The sequence below is a fragment of the Syngnathus typhle genome, linkage group LG14 (genome assembly GCF_033458585.1).
Source record: "Syngnathus typhle isolate RoL2023-S1 ecotype Sweden linkage group LG14, RoL_Styp_1.0, whole genome shotgun sequence".
Lineage (NCBI taxonomy): Eukaryota > Metazoa > Chordata > Actinopteri > Syngnathiformes > Syngnathidae > Syngnathus > Syngnathus typhle.
Genome location: NC_083751.1, coordinates 10,354,032 through 10,373,712, shown reverse-complemented (window position 1 = coordinate 10,373,712; position 19,681 = coordinate 10,354,032). Strand labels below are relative to the sequence as shown.

Below are 19,681 nucleotides of genomic sequence, written 5' to 3'. Positions count from 1 at the left end.
GTCTTGTCCGTTGAGCCATCTTTGCTTAGGAATCCAAAGTGCTTCCAAACAAATGACTTGAAGCCTAAAGGGGAGCAAATTTCCTCGTCTTTTTGGACACTAGCCATAGCACCAGCCCAGGAGCCGCGTACTAGTTGTCGACTCCCCTTTCACATGCCTGCTCTGCTCACAACGCAACACGCCGCGCACTGCGCCCGGAAAGAGGAAGCAAGCAACAATGAACTGGATTTCAAAATAAAGTCGCGTCTAATGTCCGAGGTCAAACACGGCGATATAAATCGATGTTTACGTTTAGCATCGATGCCAATAAATCGTAGAGCATTATATCGATTAATCGATGTGTATCGATGAATCGTTACACCCCTAGTGGCAACGGAATCCCGTCGGTGTGCCAAAAATTGCAGAATCTGGTTTGGTGGCAACTGACGAGGAATTCACATAAAGCACATCCGATAGCTGCAGCACACATTTTTGTGTACAAGTGTCGGAACAATGACGCCAATGTCCACATTTTGGCTCTGGAGGAAAAACATTTGGCCTTTGACGTCAAAAGATGGAAATGAGACGAGGGATCGACGTCTCAATACCTTTTATTTGAACCGAGCCCAAGTTCTGCAAAAGGAGACTGAGGGCTCGCAGCTTCCACATTAGACAAAAACATAATCTGTAAGTTTTGCTACGTCAAATATGTTTGGAAACATTGATTTACTGTTTCTAATGTTTGTGCATCTGGTCAACTTTCAGTCACTGTTTTGATTTGGAATGAATCTATTTAAAGGTAGGAACAAAAACAATGAGCCCAAGTGAACACAACGTCTACAGACATTGCTGGGAACCTCCTTTTCTTCTGCGTCAGACGCCAAGCTTGTTCCTTAGTGGAAACTTGGCTCTGCTCAGCGTCCACTTGCAAACATACGAGCGCTGCACATCATAATAAACAGATGAAGTCAGCGCTGTGTTTTCGCTCTGCACGGCTCCTACTGCTGCAACGCAACAGGTGGTGCAGACGCAGGGTGGTGCAGACGCAGGGTAGCGTCCACGGCGTGTCTTATCCTGACAATAACATTTTGTTCTCTCTTTTAATCCCTCCGGGATGTGATGTTGAACGTGCAGTACATTTTACTGGAAATATAGGTACACACTAGTTCAGAACAGCAGAACGATGAATAATTTTTCATTTTAGTGTTTCATGTTTACATGCTCTATACACGCATGCATATTTTCATAAAAAAGAATGTTTTGCTATGTGCTGTTTTGACAGTTTCTCAGCAAACTGCAGTTGAATGTCACACACATCTACAAACTGAACTTGAAGTTGGGAAATTGTGTAAAATGTATATAAAACCAAAATACAAAGCTTTGAAAATCCTTCTCAACCCCTATTCAATTGAATACACTACCTTAATTTTTCACTTTTTTGGGCATTTTATGGCTGGTGCGATTTATACTCGGGTGCGACTTATAGTCCGAAAATTACGGTACAAAGAGAACATATTTAATGTTCAAACTGATACACTTAATTGTTTTTTGGCAAATAATAATTAACTTTGAATTTCCTGGCTACAACACTTCCAGTAGAAGTTGGGAAAGGTGGCGAGAAATACAGAGAAAGCTGAGAAAAGCTCATCAAACACCTATTTGGAACATCCCACATGTGATCAGGCTATTTGGGTACCATGAGTGGGTATAAAAGGAGCCTCCCCAAACATGCTCAGTCATTCACAAGCAAGGATGGGGCGAGGTTCACCACTTAGTCCACAACTGCATGAGAAAATAGTTGAACAGTTTGAGAACAACATTTTTCAAAGCAAAATTGCAAGGAATTTAGGGTTTTCAACATCTACGGTCCATAATATCATCAAAAGGTTCAGAGAATCTGGTGAAATCACTGCACGCAAGCGGCACGGCCAAAAACCACGACTGAATGACCGTGACCTTCGATCCCTCAGACGGCACTGCCTTAAAAACCGACATGAGTGTGTCAAGAATATCACCAAATGGGCTCAGGAGAACTTCAGAAAACCACTGTCAGTAAATACAGTTCATCACTACATCAGTAAGTGTGGGTTAAAACTCTACCATGCAAAGCAAAAGCCGTTTCTGAACAACATCCAGAAACGCCGCCAGGTTCTCTGGGCCTGAACTCGTGTAAAATGGACTGATGCACATTGGAAAAGTGTTTTGTGGTCTGATGAGTCCACTTTTCAAATTGTTTTCGGAAACACTGGACGTCGTGTCCTCCGGACCAAAGAGGAAGCGGACCATCCGGACTGTTATCAACGCAACGCAAAGTTCAAAAGCCAGAATCTGTGATGGTATGGGTGTGCATTAGTTCCCATGGCATGGGTGACTTACCCTGTGAAGGCAAAATAAATGCGGAAAAGTACATATAGATTTTGGAGCAACATATGCTGCCATCCAAGCAAGGTCTTTTTCATGGACGCCGCTGCTTATTTCAGCAAGATAATGCCAAGCCACATTCTGCACATGTTACAACAGCGTGGCTTTGAAGTATAAGAGTCCAGGTTCTCCCATGGCCCGCTTGCAGTCCAGACCTGTCTCCCATTGAAAATGTGTGGCGCATTATGAACCGTAAAATACGACAGGGAAGACCCCGGACTGTTGAACAACTGAAGCGGTTCATCAACCAAGAATGGCAAAGAATTCCACATGAGAAGCGAAGAGAATTAGTCTACTCTCTTCCAAAATGTTTATTGAGTGTTATTAAAAGGAAAGGTGATGTAACGAAGTGGTAAACATGCCCTTTCCCAACCTGTACTGCACGTGTTGCAGCCATGAAATTCTAAATTAAGTATTATTTGAAAAATAAAATAAAGTTTATGAGTTTGAGCAATAAATATATAGACTTTGTAGTGTATTCAATTGAATACAGGTGGAAAAGGATTTTCAAATCATTGTATTTTTTTAAATTTACATTTTACACAATTTCCCAACTTCAACCGAATCCGGTTTGTGCAAGATGTGCTAAAACTTCCACAAAGTTTGCAAAGAGCCCAATTCCTGTTTAGCTTTGGAAGCTATTTGACTTTTTTGGACTTCCTTGTGTGTATGTCTGCGTTGGCTGTGGGATATGAAATGTACTACCCCCGCCAAAAAAAAGAAGCTTCACATTAAAAAAAATGAAAGCTAAATGTTTTCCCTCAATTGTTGTCCAAACACCAATTATTACACAATTATTCCTCGTCTCTGTTTTGAATGCTGTGTGAGGATATGACTTAATTATCATGATGGCAACACGTCAAACGTGAGTCATCATTCTGGAAGTCGCTCGACGTGTGATTTGTGAGGTAGGATTCTTGCACACTGTGTTCAAAGGACAATTTTTGCCAATGGCAGTACACACCCAGGGTGTGCGTATTGGGGGGGGGGGGGGGCGTGCGTGTGTGTGTGTGTGTGTGAGAGAGAGAGAGAGAGAGAGAGAGAGACAGAGGAGAGAGAGAGACAGAGAGAGAGAGAGAGAGAGAGAGAGAGAGAGAGAGAGAGAGAGAGAGAGAGAGAGAGAGAGAGAGAGAGAGAGAGAGAGAGAGAGAGAGAGAGAGAGAGAGAGAGAGAGAGAAGAGGTATTTTCGGCCAAACGGTGGAATGATAGTCCCTCAGGACTGCTTTGGGTGTGAGAGCCAATGGCATGAAAGACCTGTGCCGCCGGTCCCGCCTGCTCCTTGTTGGCTCCGCTGGAGGGAACTATAAAGTTGGGCACTCGGCAGCAAGTCAAATCAGAGAGAAACCAGACCAGATCCAACCATGAAGGATTGTCACTGGAGCATAGCTTTTACTGACTGCAGCAAACCCACCGAACCGTCCAAAGACAAAATGGCCATCAAGTAAGTGACATCCAGTTTATATTGTACATCTGACCTTTACTGCTATAAAACTTTTTTTTTTTTTTTTCTTCCAGGGGCAGAAACTGGAAAAATAGAATAGGACTCCTCTTGAAGACAAACTCAGCCCAACCAATCTCAAATCTAATGAAAAACAAATCACACAGGTATATTTAATCAAATCATATTTGCATTTGATAGGTAATAAGCAGCATATTGTATTTGCATCCATTTTTTTTCATTGACGTTATTTTGAATGTCTGTTGTAATGGACATATGTCATTTAGGCACATTTATGAAAATATGACCGAGCACATATTATAACTAAATCTTCTCTCTTTTCTCAGACTGACAGCGGATGAAGTGACCCAATGGGCGCAGTCACTTGACAAGCTCCTCGATCATAAACGTAAGCATCATTCGAGCCACAATTACGCAAACTGGTTTCAAAGGTCAGCCGCTGTGTGTGCTCAGACGGCTTTATTGCCATACGTCCTTTAAACAACGTCAGCTAATGTCAGCTTAGCTCAAATGGGCAGGCAGATGATGTCTCTTGTATTTGTCGGCCTACCACAGATGGCAAGATGGCCTTTTTTATCTTCCTGAAAACCGAGTTCTGTGAGGAGAACATGGAGTTTTGGAACGCCTGCGAGGATCTCCGGATGCTCTCGTCACACCAAGAAGTGATGTCCAAAGCCAACAGCATTTACGAGGAGTTTGTCAAAAATGAAGCTCCCAAAGAGGTAATGACCTAATTATCTTTTCTGCTCGACCAACTTCGCAAAACAGACTCCAGAGTTTCATGATAGTGTTTCTACTTCGGAACAGGTCAATCTGGACTTTTACACTAAAAACAAAATCATCCAGAGCCTCAACGAGCCGAACGTGGCCAGCTTTCTGGTGGCCCAGAGCAAAGTCTACAGCTTGATGGAGAACAACTCCTACCCAAGGTTCATCCACTCGGACCTCTACAATGAACTCTTGACGACGGCGAGGAGAGGACGCTAACAGCTCTCAACTTTATAAATGGACAGATGACTTTCTCAAACAAAGGGACCCCAATCCTGTTTCTGAGCAGCAGCGTGGGAAACACAAGTGAAGCTGTTTTAGGCTTCTTCTTTTTTTTTTCCATAAGCTCATGTTATGATGTCCTAATGGAGCATGATGTGACAGACTGATGAGACTCAAGTTATTTTATTTTCTTGACTGATTCATTTAGAAATGATCGTTGCATGTTACACAGTATACGCCAATATCGTCATATGACTGAACTACTTTGACACCGTAACCCTCCGCCCACTTGCAGCACTGCAAACAAGGGGTACCATTTAAATTACCTTCAAGTTTGTTTTCACATTGAATTGGACCATCAGAAGATCCTTGTGATGTATATTATTTGTTAATGTAATACGTTTGGGACAGCAGGCCCAGTGTGTCATTAAAATGTATTTATCAATGGACTTTGTTTCAATGGTGCAGTCTTTCTGATTATTTTTGGTTACCGTTTTTTTCCGTGTATAATGCGCCCCCATGTATAATACGCACCCTAAAAATGGCATGTTGATGCCAGAAAAAAGCCTGTACCCATGTATAATACGCACCCAATTTTTTATTTATTTTATTTTATTTTTTTAAGTTCCAATGATCGTCACACACGCAGGGAGGCAATGGGTCCCATTTTTATAGTCTTTGGTATGGTCTTAACTAGGCTGGATGTAATTTTTTTTGTTGGCATTGATTTCTCCGACTGCCCGTAAAGGCACCACCGCGATCAGGTTAAAATGAAGAGAGGAAAGTGACGTGCGGACATGTGAAAAAGGCGGCTCTGTATGGGAGAGAAGTTGAAGAGGAATAAAAACACCCTTGGAAACCAAAACTTGCCCCTCGTCGTGACTCGGAGCCGCAACAAATGTTTCGGATTTGTGTAGGGTACATTGTGACAGCAAACGAGCAGGTGATCGAGCAAGCGTCTGATACGAGAGCATTGCGGTCGTATGGAGCGTGTTTGAAGTGAACAGCAGAGACAAAAGGAACAAGGCAAAGTGTTGTGAAATAAAATATTACCTGTAATACGCATTTTGTTATTTGCTTATTGAAACTGCTAATTAAACAGTGAATTGAAACTAATAAGAAGAAAACAACTCTCACTCTTTATATAGCTGACGTGTCTTGCGCATCCGTTCTGCGCATCTGTAATGGCGGACTCCGTATGATATCCGGTTTGCGATGGAGATTAAAAACCAAACAATATTTGACAATAACACACCATCAAGGATTGCACCATCGCATCAAACGATGTGTCGTCAATTATGAATTTTACTGACTAAGTGTGTTGGGCAGGATGGCTGAATGCGATGCGCAATTGACAACAAACAAGAAGAAAGGTGATTTCAAGTTTTATTTCGAGGGAGATTTGTCATGTCTCGTCCCCAGTTTTGCTATGTGTCTAGGTTGCCATAGTTTCTGTTCGCGTCGCCCCTCTCTTCCTGTGTCACCTCAGTCAATGTAACGTGTTTTGTATTTAAGTCCTGTCTGCCCCTCGCTCACCGTCGGATCATTGCATGTGTTACTGTCATGATGTCTGTTTGGTTTCTGTTCCTGTCTTTGGTAATGTCACCCTGTCTTTTTGTTCCACGTCTTTGTCGGTCAGTCCTGTTGTTGGTTTTGTTGTACCATGATTTTCTAAAAAAAAAAAAAAAGAAAATTAAAAAATATTGTACCCATGTATAATGCGCACCCCAGATTTTAGGACAATAAATTAGTTAAATTTCCCGCATTATACACGGAAAAAACGGTAATACTTCAAGGTCAATATATTAGATACTGTTAGTGTGTGGATGCATAGACACAGTTTTTTGTCAAAGTTTTTTTTTTTTTTAAATGGCCCAAAGCATCCATCTCTGACATTATTCATAATATTTTCCCAGTAGCGGATGATGGCAGTGTAGCTACATTCCACCGAAACAACATTTCTCCCTCTTTTGGTCAAATGTCCCCTCCAGCAGCCCGGTCATCAAACTAAAATAAAATGTTTATATTTCAAAACTCTGACTGATGGCAGACTATCCCCCGAGCCCGTTGCGCATTTGCTGTTCAATGTGGAAGCCATGCCGGTGAACATCTGTCTTCTTATTCCAACCACCTCTATGGGAATAGGTAACGTACATCTCAGTGGTGAGAAAAAAGTAGATTTTCAGTTAGCGTCATTAATTTATTAACTGTCTTTGCTTTTGCATGTCTAATATTAGACATATTAGATATATCTAACACCTTTCTTCAAAAAAAATTAAGAATAGAATCTTCTCAAATTTAGAATCAAACTAGGAAATATATACATAGGTATTCATTATTTATTTCAGATCTGTCCGAAAAAAGTTGATTGGATCTCGATCTGGTCCAATTGAGGACAGTCACAGTTTTTTATTTATTTTTTCATTATGGTTGAAAAAACTTTCGTGATGATTGAAGTCACGCTGATGCGTAATTGCGCCTTCGCAGTGAATTCATACATTGTTTGCTGTCAGTGAGGTTGACGTCAGACCGTACGTCGGAAGCTATTTATCTCTTGGAGGGCTTGTAGTAAAACCTGCAGGTTTTCATTTCTTACTTGAAATTATCTTAACGACAGACCAGCGTATCCGAGGGAGTACTTGAGGTGTGCGTGGGTGCAGTTATGTAAACACTGGTGCCCAAAATAGGCTCAGCACACATTCTGCTTTGCAGACGTGTCACGGACCCCAAACAGGCACACAATGTGGGCAGGTGGAGTTTTCCTTCTTCTGGTAGATACGGGTGGAAAGGGGCGTTTGCGCTGTTGTGGGAGTCAATACTGTCCTGACCAGCCAATGAAAGCAGCATCTCTTTAAATTCAGCACAGAAGCTTTAACATTGTGGAAGTAGAAATAGGGTCACTTGAGTTCATGCTAAAAAACATTCAGAGGGAACTGCAAGATGACGCATGTATGCTTTGTACGGAAATAGCAACCAAATTTAACAATGCCACTCACAAGAGACACGCATAGATAGGATGACTGCAGACGTGCCACCGATGTCTGTAAATCCGCTTTGGCTACATTCTTTCGATCCACTGTTTATGTTTTAGATTTCTGGACAAATGACGAGGACTAATGACGTCACTTTTGCCGATTTAAAAATCAGCTCCACTCGTCAGAAAACTGAAAAAGCATGAAGTGACTGTGCACATTATCCTTTCCACTTAAAACTGCCATTTACGCACACTCATGTCGGGTATGTGCTTGGGGCGGATTGCGCAACACTAAACCAATGTACATTCACTGGTAAATCTGGCTGCATGGATTTGAGCACTTTATCTCTTGCATGAACAAAAACAGAATTAATTATTAATTCTTGATAGTCAAACCTACTCTTTAAATGTTATCAGGCTTCTATAAATTCTAGGTACCGTGAAATAGAGACAATAACAGAACTCTACACTTCACTTCAAAATCACCGATATTTACTCCTGAATTGAAGTTATCTGTTAAGGAGAAACATTTTACATAAAAATTATAGATAAGAGGCAAAATATACTAAAGTGAAGTGAATTAGGTATCTAAAACACGAATCCAGTCTCGATTTAAATCAATAAAGGCTTTCCATATGGATGCATTTAATATAAATACGAGGACCAGAGGCGGCTCAGTGGTGCACTGGTTAGCACGTCCGCCTCACAGTTAGAAGGGTGCGGGCTCTCCTTGTGTGGAGTTTGCATGTTCTCCCCGCGCCCACGTGGGATTTCTCCGGGCACTCCGGTTTCTTCCCACATCCCAAAAACACGCTTGGTAGGCTGATTAAGCGCTCCAAATTGCCCCTAGGTGTGAGTGTGAGTGCGGATGGTTGTTTGTCACTGTGTGCTCTGCGATTGGCTGGCAACCGGTTCAGGGTGTCCCCCGCCTACTGCCCGATGACTGCTGGGATGGGCTCCAGCACGCCCGCAACCCTCGTGGGGATAAAGCGGTACAGAATATGGATGGATGGATGAGGACCAGCTGATAACCCAAGGGAGACTCAGAGCAAGAAAATTGATTGTTGTAATTCCTCTTCTTTACCAGTAGGAGGTAGTCAGGGACCAGTTACGTGACTTTCGAAAGAATTACAGTAACACTACTATCTATCTATCTATCTATCTATCTATCTATCTATCTATCTATCTATCTATCTATCTATCTATCTATCTATCTATCTATCTATCTATAAATACACACACAAATATATAGGGATTATACACACCCCACAAACACACACACTGAATGGAGACCTGCTGTCATGAACACACCAGTTTACAAACGTGACACTTTTATTATGAAAATAAGACAATTTGAGCATGTTTTTCCTTCAATCATGCACATCATCTGAAGAACACACAAAGAGTGTCATCTGCTACACCTGCAATGCATTTCACAAGTCTGGATGCATACAAAGAGCAGGAAGGACGTGCTTGCAGGACACCCGACGGCCATGGACGTGAATCTGGCAGATGTGCACAATCTGGATGTGGCTCACGGGTAAAATCAGGACTGCGTGTGTGTGTGTGTGTGTGTGTGTGCGTGCGTGCGTGAGTGGCTTCTCAAGGGTGACGATGACTACGATTACTTGGCTTCCTGGGCTTTTTTGGCACTCTGTTTCTCCTTTGCCTGGCGAAAGAGATAAAACAGAGAAGTCAAGAGGAAGTCTCATCAAGAAAACACAAGACTATCTGTACTTGTTTATTTAGATCTACCCCATCTGGTTTGAGAAGCACATTTGGAAGCCTAAAAATAAAAAATGCAAGTCATCTCACCTTCTCCACCAAAGTGATTAACTGCTGGTGCTCAGCCAACGTCTTCAATAACTCCATAATGAAGGGAAGATAGTTGTGCTTCCGTCGAATGTTTTCAACCTGCGTCAATTAACACATTCCAAAAGAGAGGAAGTGGGTGACTAAAGAAAAAAAAAAACTGCAAGAATGATTAAAAAAATGAAACAAAAATAAACAGTCAACACACACTTGCATGCCAACATAAAAAAAGCCAGCGTCAAGTGCAAAAGGACAGTTGAAGAGACACTGACCTTATATCTTTTAAGTTTCTGATTTTCTTCCTCGATAAGTAGGTGGTACTTTGCAATCTCCGACTGAATGGAGCTCAGAAATGTGCCGCTCTGGTCCGTGTCCATCGGCTCATCCTAGAAACGAGCCCCGGCAAAAGGCTGAGATGAAGGCCTTTCCGTCACTTGTCTTCTTATCAAAATGAAATGGAAATCGCTCATCTGCGTATTTGCTAGAATCAGCCACTCCGCATTCATTGAACGCACGCTAAAGAAACATCAACAGTATTTTGGCTGACCTTCTGTCACCCTGCGCATTTTGTCAGAACAACTTTGCAAGATGACACTCGTAATGGAAGAATGGAGGTATTTCGGGAAAATTCTCATTGTGCTACTGGCAGTACGGGGCATTGCGTAAACTAAGTAAGCAAAGGGTACAGGGCAACAGAAAGTGAGCAACAATCTTGTTCAAGATGTATTGGTGAAGTTGTTTCTTAGTGTGCCGCCTTATTTTGTAACGCAGCGTGCCTGATTCTTTTTCAACGCATTTTTTCTTTTTAGGTTGCAATTGGTTGTCTTGGGTGTTTGTTGCTATGTGACGCAAAAGGATTGAAAGCGAACCAACGTCCACTGAAGCGGGAAAAGAGGATCTCAAATAGGGTGAAATGTTCCCGTCCGGAGCTGTTCTGCTCTCTCACCTCAGTCAGCTGAGTCTGAAGCTCGGCGATCTTCCGCTCGTATATCATTTTCCGGTCGGACACGATGGCCATTAGATTGAAACGAATTTCTCCCTCGCTGTATCTGATGGGAATGCGATTATGTCACGTAGCGGCAAAAGGCAAAACAATACACTCAATGGCAATTATGTAGAATTACAAACAATTATGAGAGTATATTTTTGTCAGTGTGAGCATACGTGACAGCTTTTGGTGGAGATACTCACTTTTGTATTCTTTTCTCAATGACCGGACGGACAGCGCTGATCCAGTCATCCTGGTTGCAGGCACCTGGTGAGAAACAAATGTAAACCAAAGGAATTTTATTGCTTGGCTTCTTGGATTTTTTTGGTTCTGCATGCGTGGTGTGATTTTTTTTTTCTTTATATAATGCCGCGATCAAGATGTGGCTTTGTTGCGTACATACCGAGGTCAATTGGTCCTTCTCGAAGTCCATCCAGCTCGTAAAGTCGACCGTTTACGGGAACGTAACTCACAAAGTGAAAGGCGTCTTCATCTTTTGCGGACGACTTTGCATCAAACTCAAACATTTGCTGCCTGTAAATTGCAATCAAGACTCACAATTAAGATGGACACCAACCATTTAAATTGAGCTGGTACATGACACAAATTAAAAATCACGTCAATCAAAAAGAATCTTGCAGACTGAGGTTACCTGGCAAAGCCGTTGTGAACTTGTCGGATAACTTCCGAGTTGCTCAGAGCCAAACCTTTCATCTGTGAACCGAAACAGGACATCCACGTTTCATTTTCAAAGTACTGTTCCAAGAGTAGATGTAAAAAAGCAATTGTGAAACGGCAAATATGAAGAAACATACTGCAGCATCAAAGCTGTGTGAAAACTCTCTGAACTCAGTTAGCGTGTCTCCAAGCAGCATGTCGGAATGGGAGCAGTTGAGCAGAACGCTGACGATGGCCTGGGTGGCGCAAGCGTTGTTGATGACCTGAAATCAGCAAGCTTACATGAGGACTACGGAAATGCTCTTCCCATTTGCGATAGGGCATAAAGACAGGCTGAGTTTTCTGAATGATGATGAAGAGGGGGGCGGGGAGTCAAACCTATGCGCACATGTTTTTGCTTGTGGCTCTTATAACTGGTTTGGCCACCTTTAGTTGGTGATCCAACTTTTGCGTAGCTGTCAAGGAACTCGGCCCACTCTTCTTTTCAGAATTGCCTTAACTCAGTCACACTGGAGGATTTACAAGTGTGAGCTTCCTGCAATGTTCAACCACTACATTAAATGTGCACTGCAGGTTTGGGTAATCCAGTTTTTTGCAAATACATTTTTCTGATCCTTAACAGTCGTTACAGATCACGAAAAATGAAGTGAGGTGGTTGATTATCTTTGTTGTGTTTTGCTCTTTAATAGACTAACATAAAATGAGATCACTGGCAACAGGAAGGTAGATGTCAGGACTACTCCATACAGATGTCATGTTGACTGTGCAAAACCACACCTGTTTGGCAAAGAAGATGTGGTCGAGTCTTGAATCCTGTACAATGGATCCTGCTGGCTCTTCACCCGCTTGCCACTTGAAGAGGAAGATCAATCCATGGACAGGCCTGCAAGAGAGCTTGTAAATGAAAACGCATGTCCTTGAAAGCGCACTGATTGTACATACTTCAAGTTGTCAAAGTTCTCTGGATCCATACTCCATATCTCTTCGACCTGTGCACCTTTGCAACCTGAATTGACACAAAGGCGCGGGATGTCATTATTAGAATGTTGAAAATTCCAACAGATTTGAAAAGTGGAGTCGTTCAAAACCAAGGGATGATTTTCACGCGCCGTTTTTGAACGCTGAGTAATGCTAACCAATTAGCTCATGTGTTTATTGTTGCGCAGAAACGTTAACGAGTCATGCAAAATGTGCTACATGCCAGCATGACTGCTCCGCTATTGAGTGGGGCTTCTTTCATTTAGCCTACGTAGTCGTTTTGCAAACGCACAGCTCATTGTGCACTTCCCTTTAGCTGTGCGGCAAGCTACAAGAGTTAGCTTCATAAATCAGCAGTAGTGCATTCGCATTTGAGTCAGTTCAAATCACTCACCGAACCCCTTGATCAGCTCCGTGAACACCCCGGGGTCACTCTCCATGAGACACCACTCACCCGCACTTCCAGCCATGACGAACAATGTTGTCAATGCGGTCGAGATACAGGGCACATTTACCGCATGCAAAGCCCGAGCTAGCTTGTTCCAAGGGTGCTTCTTTCAGTAGTCGAGCTAATGTCAGTGCTGCCTGCACTCGGGATGGAGACCGTGACCGGGCAATGCGTGCTAAAACTGGGTGCGCTCGTTTTGCCGCACAGCGTACATACGGTGGCGGGCGGTGGCAGCAATTTAAGATAAATAAATTAAAAAAACAAATACAGTTCCCCAAATGCATCTCTATTGGCATCAATTCAGTAAATACAGGGGACTCCACACAGACATTACAATTTTTTCAAGAATTTTTTTTTTTTATTGTTCAGAGATCATCTCCTGAAAAAATGTATGGAATTAAAACAGTCTTCAGCAATATACAGGTGGGAGCGCACAATTTAGTTAACATTTATAAATACATAATTGAAAGACATCCAAAGAACGGTTAGTCATTGTGCAGCTTCAAAGCGTCCACTCCCCGAGCCTTCCGAGTTGCGATCGTGGCAGGGAGCACACTGATTGATCAGGGGCACCAACTTGCCCTGCTGATGGAGCTGCTTGGTATCCGAGCCGCCGCCGATGCAGTTACCGTTAATGAAGACTCTCGGTACCTGAATGCAAACATTTCGTGTTTATCATATTGCATGACTAAGTTGAGAAAATTGATTTTTTAATACAAACATTCAAAACACAAATCCCAGAAGCATCGTCAAATTCTCACCGTTCTGGCACCGGTCATCTGAGCTAAGGCCTCTTGTAGTCTCCTCCCGTCGTCATGTTCATCAAGTTCGATGACCTTGTAAGAGGCACCTATTTCGTTGAACACATTTTTGGCCATTTTGCAGTACGGACATGTGGTCTTGGAAAATATCACAACGCAGTTCTGGGATACCAATTCCTGAAAGGTTTCAAAATATATGATTTTTTTTGTCATAGACAAATAAAAAAATAATCTTTTATGTCAGGCGTATCACTGGCCTGGCATCCCAGGCACAATATAACAAATGACACCCAAGACTCACTGTTCATGTCAATTTGCATTTAAAACAGTTGTAATTGTGAGCCCATCATCAAACATGTAATCATTTCATTGCACCAAGCTGTAGTATTTGCATTTTCATTGCTTTTGTGTGGATTGGAACAAGACATGATCATCTATACCTTTCTAATTATTAATATTAATTCAGGGCTCTACTCACATGAACAAATTTTACACATCCTGCACTGGTTGATCCTCTCGTTGTGGAGGATGCAAAATTCCCCATTCTGAAACAAGATGAAATGCACTTACTTAAGAATCCACAACATTGACGACTATGACTATCATAGAAAGCGCTTCTCGTGACCTTGAAAATGGCACTACATCGCAAGAACTGGTCAAAGTAAGGATGAAGTAAAAGTACAGAGTTGCCGGTGTTAACTTCTGCAGATCCATGACTGGTGGTTCTGCAGCTCACGGGTTTGGAAGCTGCGTTGTTGCACTCGTTTTCATGTCGTAACCAATTGATTTGCACAGGCGTGGTGCGTGTGGTTAATCCTGGATTAGAAACCAAATTGGCTGACGTAGTGAACACCTTAAAACTGGCCACTTGGCCAGTGTCTCACGATGGGGCACAGTCCCACACTGCAGAAGAGCTAATCTTTGCATAATGGAATGATCGTCAGTTTTACTCAGACTCTAGTATCCATAGAGGTAAAATGCTGTGTGTATTGACTTGTTGAGATAGCAAATTACTGCATAATGCACATAATGACCTTCGACAACGGTTCCACACCACTCGAGAAAGAAATCCACATCAACAAAAACAAATTGTAATAACCATAAAAATATGCAGTCAATTAAGAGGATACTCGTAACACTATTGCAACTAATGATTGTCATCTCGTTTGTTTACTACGTCCTTGTTGGCTTGACGCTTACTTACATCAACACCGGAAGTAGTAGCACAACCCTCGTCGCAGCTAACTGACGTCACACATGTGATGGTGATGGGAGGCGTCGAATGCAGTTGCAAAGCTTTTGTAATAGACAGACATTTGTTTGTTCTTTTTCTTGTTTAAAAAATCATGCATACAGCATATAGCAAAGCTTTTGTGATAGAGAGGGACACACATTTTTTTGTTTTATTTATATATATATATATATATATATATATATATATATATATATAATATATGTGTATATATATATATATATACAGTTAGGAGGGTGCGGGTTCGATTCCACCTCCGGCCCTCCCCGTGTGGAGTTTGCATGTTCTCTCCGGGCCTGCGTGGGTTTTCTCCGGGCACTCCGGTTTCCTCCCACATCCCAAAAACATGCTTGGTAGGCCGATTGAAGACTCCAAATTGTCCCTAGGTGTGAGTGCGAGTGCAAATGGTTGTTTGTCTCTGTGTGCCCTGCGATTGGCTGGCAACCGGTTCAGGGTGTCCCCCACCTACTGCCCGATGACAGCTGGGATAGGCTCCAGCACTCCCGCGACCCCCGTGGGGACTAAGCGGTCCGGATGGATGGAGATATATATATATATATATATATATATATATATATATATATATATATATATATATATATATATATATATATATATGCATGATTTTTTTAAACAAGAAAAGGAACAAAATGTGTATCTATCTATCTATCTATCTATCTATCTATCTATCTATCTATCTATCTATCTATCTATCTATCTATCTATCTATCTATCTATCTATCTATCTATCTATCTATCTATCTATCTATCTATCTATCTATCTATCTATCTATCTATCTATCTATCTATCTATCTATCTATCTATCTATCTATCTATCTATCTATCTATCTATCTATCTATCTATCTATCTATCTATCTATCTATCTATCTATCTATCTATCTATCTATCTATCTATCTATCTATCTATCTATCTATCTATCTATCTATCTATCTATCTATCTATCTATCTATCTATCTATCTATCTATCTACACACAATTATTGAATGAATAATTATTGAATGAATAATTTGGGTTCACCGCAATGTTGAAAAAGAAGCATAAAGAAAAGTCAATATAAAAGAGCACTGTGTTTTGATTGGCAATAGTCCTGTGGTTGACTGAGCAGAAGTATTGTTTTGTGCTGTGACTGAACTTATTGACTCAACTCTTCACCGCAGCCTGTATTGCCCAACGTTTTGCAGCTAATAAACTGATTTGGACCTTGTGTGACTGCAGCCCTGCTGGGGCTGTGCTGCTTGACAACAAAGACCACTGAGTGAAGATGCTGCAATCAAGCAAACGCAGCAGCGCAGACATTTCAAATGGGCACTCTTGTTTGGTTTGCTGTTTTGAAATGAATCGGCAACTCCTACATGCTTCTCTTTGCCATGAGTCAGTTTTAGTTTCTGCGCATCTCATTTGATAGATTGGACGCAGTGGCTCGGGTCGCCCGAGCAAGCCTGTGCTGTTGGCGCTGACATTTGTTTCAGGGAAGGTTAGTACAATGTGTCAAGTTAGTATCTCCTTCCTGCTGTCACCGCCAATTGTTGCTTTGGCTGGAGGGACTTGTGGGGGGTGGGGGGGTTGCAGGTGCCACAAACTGGATTGGTGGCACGTCAGGTTAACTTTGAGACATGTGCATGCACGCGCGCGCTTGTCGCCGTGGAGGTTTGGGGTCGGCCTTCTTTGAATTCAGGGTGCTAGCCAGCATGTGTTTTCTTTGATAGGAGAAGCGGATGGCACTTGTTTCAGAGGCTCAAGGTGTCAAAGGACATTTCACGGTTCCTTGAGCACAGTAATCCTTGAGATCTTGATACAGGCCGGCAAATAAAACGGCCTCGAGGAAGAGGCTGAAACGCTTTGTGTACTCCACTTCCACGGATCTGTGTTAATTGTCTGGTAGCCAATGAATAAGGTCAACCGCACTGTGATAGATGGATAGTGTTTTTTTTAATGATGCGTGGGTCCTGGCACCTCATTAATTAAAAAGGGAAGTCATACAATGGACATGGTGAAAGGCTCACTTGAGTGTCATTTCAGTTTTTAAATTTTCACATTAATGAATCATTTTTATCATGTCTCTGAATTAGCTAATAGCATGAATTTGAGCATGACATTTTATAGTATGTGCTGGAGTCCAATAATGCACTAACCCTAATAATGAGTTGAGTAAAGCAAATTGAATTTAAAACAGTTTAAAAATAAAACGAACCTAAGACCGGACCCTCCAAAATTGTGTTTCGAGTTGCCCTGTCTTGACCTTTGAGAAGGCCAACTGAATTTCTCCACTTACAGTAGTTTCCCTTCAACAGTAGTCAAATTGTGATGATATGTGCTATTTCCGTTTTATACACAAGAGGGCACAGTTGCTTCGTTGTGCCATTTCTTATTAAAGCTGCAGCCACAGCATATCATATAATAATTATAACATTATTAATAATAATAACAATAATAATAATAATAATAATAATGATAATAATAATAATAATGATAATAATAATAATAATAATAATAATAATAATAATAATAATAATAATAATAATAATAATAATAATAATAAAAATAATAGGCAGCACGGTGGTGCACTGGTTACCACGTCCGCTTCGGAGGGTGCGGGTTCGATTCCACCTTCGGCCCTCCCTGTGTGGAGTTTGCATGTTTTCTTCGAGCCCGTGTGGGTTTTCTCCGGGCACTCCGGTTTCCTCCACTTGGATGGATGGATGGATGGATGGATGGATGGATGGATGGATGGATGGATGGATGGAAGGACGGACGGACGGACGGACGGACGGACGGATAATAATAATAATAAGTCAGTTACCTACCGTGTATTAGTTGTACTTGTTTTTCACACACTGCTTTCATTAAATTTGCCAATCAAATGTGTCAGTCAGTCGGAAATTGCATTTAGAAAAGAAAAGAAAAAAAAAACATGGCTTGCGTCGTGAGCAACTGTGTCCGATGGTGCCTTTATCGCTAATAATCCTCAGCCCCCAGCGCTGTGGGTGGCGGTAGATAAGTAAAGTGTTGCCCTGCTGGCTGTGCAAGTTGGCCATCCATCTTGCAACTCTTCTCTGCTTCCCTTGTATTTTCTTTAGAATCTTTTCCCTCGGTGTCGTTTTTATCAGCTGCCTTTGGAGGCCCCAGAGCAAACTGCCAGTGTTCAATGGGATTTTTTTTTTAACTACAGCAAGAACCTGTGCTACAATAAACATTTTATCAGCGGACCAATAATCTGTTTGAGATAGCACAGAAGCAGACAAGAAGCGGTTGGTTGAGGACGCAGAGAGTGTTACTTTGTTTTGGTGCTAAAGTCAGATAGTGATCTTAGAATATTGATCCCGGAGAGATATATGCACTCTTAATTGTAACGATTGGTTGTGTACATAACTGCAACTTGGCTCTGAAGTTATTTTGCTACGTTTTACTGAAGATATACAATGTCCACCCCTATTTGTTGTTATTTTGTACAGTCCTGAAGTAATATACTTACCGTGTTGTTATTTGATTGTCATTTCTGTCGTTCTGCCGTTTGCAAAGGCAGCTGGGACAATATGAACTCTGGGTTCAAATAATAAGCACACACTCCCAAATAGATGAGGGGAGCAGCAATTCCAAACCAGCCACAAAACCTGCAGTAGGAGTGTCACCGATAAGGCATCCAAAATCAAAATAATTGTGCATGGTCTTTACTTTCTTCCATCCTTTCATATTTGTACGCCGGCGGGGTGTGTTTGCATTCGTGCATTTGCCACGTAGCCCCAACTGTGTCATCACTTGCCATCCTCCAGTGTTGCCTCTCCGTCATTAATATTGTTTCTCTCGCCGCATAACTCAAGGGATCAATCACCGGTTGCCACGGAAACAAAATCAGCCATGCAGGTACTGTATCGTTCGTTGCTGCGGCTTTTGCCTGCGCAAATGCTGCACACCGCTTCAAATACCGCAAAAGATATTCAGTGTGAGCGGTCCTCTTGAAATGCTGCAACCTGCCACACTTTGCACGGTTCAATTGGAACTGTGCATCAGGGGCGCGGCCAGCTCGTTCCTTTGCCTCCAAATAACTGGTACGCTCAGGTGCATTTTCATTCCACCTTCATATTTCTCTAGAGTCTCACTGGAATCCACCGTGTGGTAAATTCATTTGACTGGACCTGATTTGGAAAGGTCAAGCTCAGGGTCACCAGGACTCTTGAGAATGAAACCAACGAGGAGAACGTGTTAGTGCCGGACACTATGCAGAAGCTCCGGCGTTCCTCTGTGGAAAGAGAAGAACACTGCGGATATTTAGCGTATCATTTGGAGGGGGAGAAAGAATCGTTTTCCATTTGGGACGTAACAATAAATTGTGAACTGCGACGAATGGTTTTCTATGGCTGCTTTTCCAGCTGACAGAGCCTTTCCCCTTTCCCGTGCGATTGGCTTTATTCGCTCTGCAGGATGGCAATGGTGGAGTGTAGCTAATGTTTTACATCACAAGCAAGAGCTCGGCAACCTTGCGAGGGAACCCTTTCTTTGCATGACAACGAGAGAACGAAGCGACTGCCAGAGACGGACTGCCTCAAATTTACAAGCTCCTGCATGCATTAAATAAACCGAGCACGCAAATCCGAGAAGATGAATCAGGGGGAAAATGGTGGCGTGCTGCGACAGATGAAAACAGCAACATTGACGAACCGAATAGTCATCTGACTTGATTGGAGGAAATAAAAGCGGCCAAGCATCTTGGCGAGGCTTCATTAAAGTATGATTAGGAAGATTAGCCAGCCTGTTAAAATATGAGCAGAACATCTGGCCTCTATGTGGGCCGCTTGTGTTCACCTCACTTTCTGTTTTGGCAACATTTCAGCATTTAGATTAGAGTGAAACTTTCCAAAGGTCCTGCAGCAATACAAGATAACAACAAGTGCAAAGTTGGAGCAGATAAACTCGAATTC

The 19,681-nt window shown here is 42.1% G+C and overlaps 3 protein-coding genes across 5 annotated transcripts; 1 reads left to right on the top strand and 2 right to left on the bottom strand.

The window, feature by feature from the left end:
* The first annotated feature begins 3,652 nt into the window (after positions 1 to 3,652).
* Positions 3,653 to 5,299, top strand: rgs2 (regulator of G protein signaling 2). Its single transcript, XM_061298223.1, has 5 exons — positions 3,653 to 3,842; positions 3,917 to 4,006; positions 4,187 to 4,248; positions 4,416 to 4,582; positions 4,668 to 5,299. The coding sequence occupies exons 1-5, from the start codon at positions 3,763 to 3,765 to the stop codon at positions 4,845 to 4,847; spliced, it is 579 nt and encodes a 192-aa protein (XP_061154207.1). The 5' UTR covers positions 3,653 to 3,762; the 3' UTR covers positions 4,848 to 5,299.
* A 3,839-nt stretch (positions 5,300 to 9,138) lies between these two features.
* Positions 9,139 to 12,916, bottom strand: uchl5 (ubiquitin carboxyl-terminal hydrolase L5). The gene is made up of 11 exons (XM_061297983.1): positions 12,675 to 12,916; positions 12,245 to 12,308; positions 12,080 to 12,185; positions 11,440 to 11,565; positions 11,277 to 11,338; positions 11,028 to 11,158; positions 10,828 to 10,891; positions 10,583 to 10,685; positions 9,909 to 10,022; positions 9,640 to 9,738; positions 9,139 to 9,493 (listed from the first exon to the last, which is right to left on the bottom strand). The coding sequence occupies exons 1-11, from the start codon at positions 12,748 to 12,750 to the stop codon at positions 9,449 to 9,451; spliced, it is 990 nt and encodes a 329-aa protein (XP_061153967.1). The 5' UTR covers positions 12,751 to 12,916; the 3' UTR covers positions 9,139 to 9,448.
* Positions 12,917 to 13,058: 142 nt separating this feature from the next.
* Positions 13,059 to 14,761, bottom strand: glrx2 (glutaredoxin 2). Of its 3 annotated transcripts, none has more exons than XM_061297987.1 (4): positions 14,694 to 14,761; positions 13,968 to 14,034; positions 13,490 to 13,666; positions 13,059 to 13,379 (listed from the first exon to the last, which is right to left on the bottom strand). In XM_061297987.1, exons 2-4 carry the CDS (start codon positions 14,031 to 14,033, stop codon positions 13,218 to 13,220), a joined length of 405 nt encoding a protein of 134 aa, XP_061153971.1. In that variant the 5' UTR covers position 14,034; positions 14,694 to 14,761; the 3' UTR covers positions 13,059 to 13,217. The 3 variants fall into 3 exon arrangements, with proteins under 3 accessions (XP_061153971.1, XP_061153970.1, XP_061153968.1); XM_061297986.1 differs by lacking the exon at positions 14,694 to 14,761 and adding an exon at positions 14,524 to 14,687; XM_061297984.1 differs by lacking the exon at positions 14,694 to 14,761 and adding an exon at positions 14,115 to 14,510.
* Between the last annotated feature and the right edge of the window lie 4,920 nt (positions 14,762 to 19,681).

Excerpts from the sequence above, each read along its gene's own strand:
- rgs2 (XM_061298223.1), top strand. The coding sequence starts at position 3,763 with ATGAAGGATTGTCACTGGAGCATAGCTTTTACTGACTGCAGCAAACCC. Across the intron at positions 3,843-3,916 it reads AAAGACAAAATGGCCATCAA|GGGCAGAAACTGGAAAAATA; the intron begins GTAAGTGACATC and ends TTTTTCTTCCAG. Across the intron at positions 4,249-4,415 it reads CAAGCTCCTCGATCATAAAC|ATGGCAAGATGGCCTTTTTT; the intron begins GTAAGCATCATT and ends GGCCTACCACAG.
- glrx2 (XM_061297984.1), bottom strand. The coding sequence starts at position 14,203 with ATGGATCTGCAGAAGTTAACACCGGCAACTCTGTACTTTTACTTCATC. Across the intron at positions 14,035-14,114 it reads GATGTAGTGCCATTTTCAAG|AATGGGGAATTTTGCATCCT; the intron begins GTCACGAGAAGC and ends ATCTTGTTTCAG. Across the intron at positions 13,380-13,489 it reads AGATGACCGGTGCCAGAACG|GTACCGAGAGTCTTCATTAA; the intron begins GTGAGAATTTGA and ends GTTTGCATTCAG.
- uchl5 (XM_061297983.1), bottom strand. The coding sequence starts at position 12,750 with ATGGCTGGAAGTGCGGGTGAGTGGTGTCTCATGGAGAGTGACCCCGGG. Across the intron at positions 12,309-12,674 it reads GGAGCTGATCAAGGGGTTCG|GTTGCAAAGGTGCACAGGTC; the intron begins GTGAGTGATTTG and ends GTGTCAATTCAG. Across the intron at positions 10,892-11,027 it reads AGAAGGACCAATTGACCTCG|GTGCCTGCAACCAGGATGAC; the intron begins GTATGTACGCAA and ends GTTTCTCACCAG.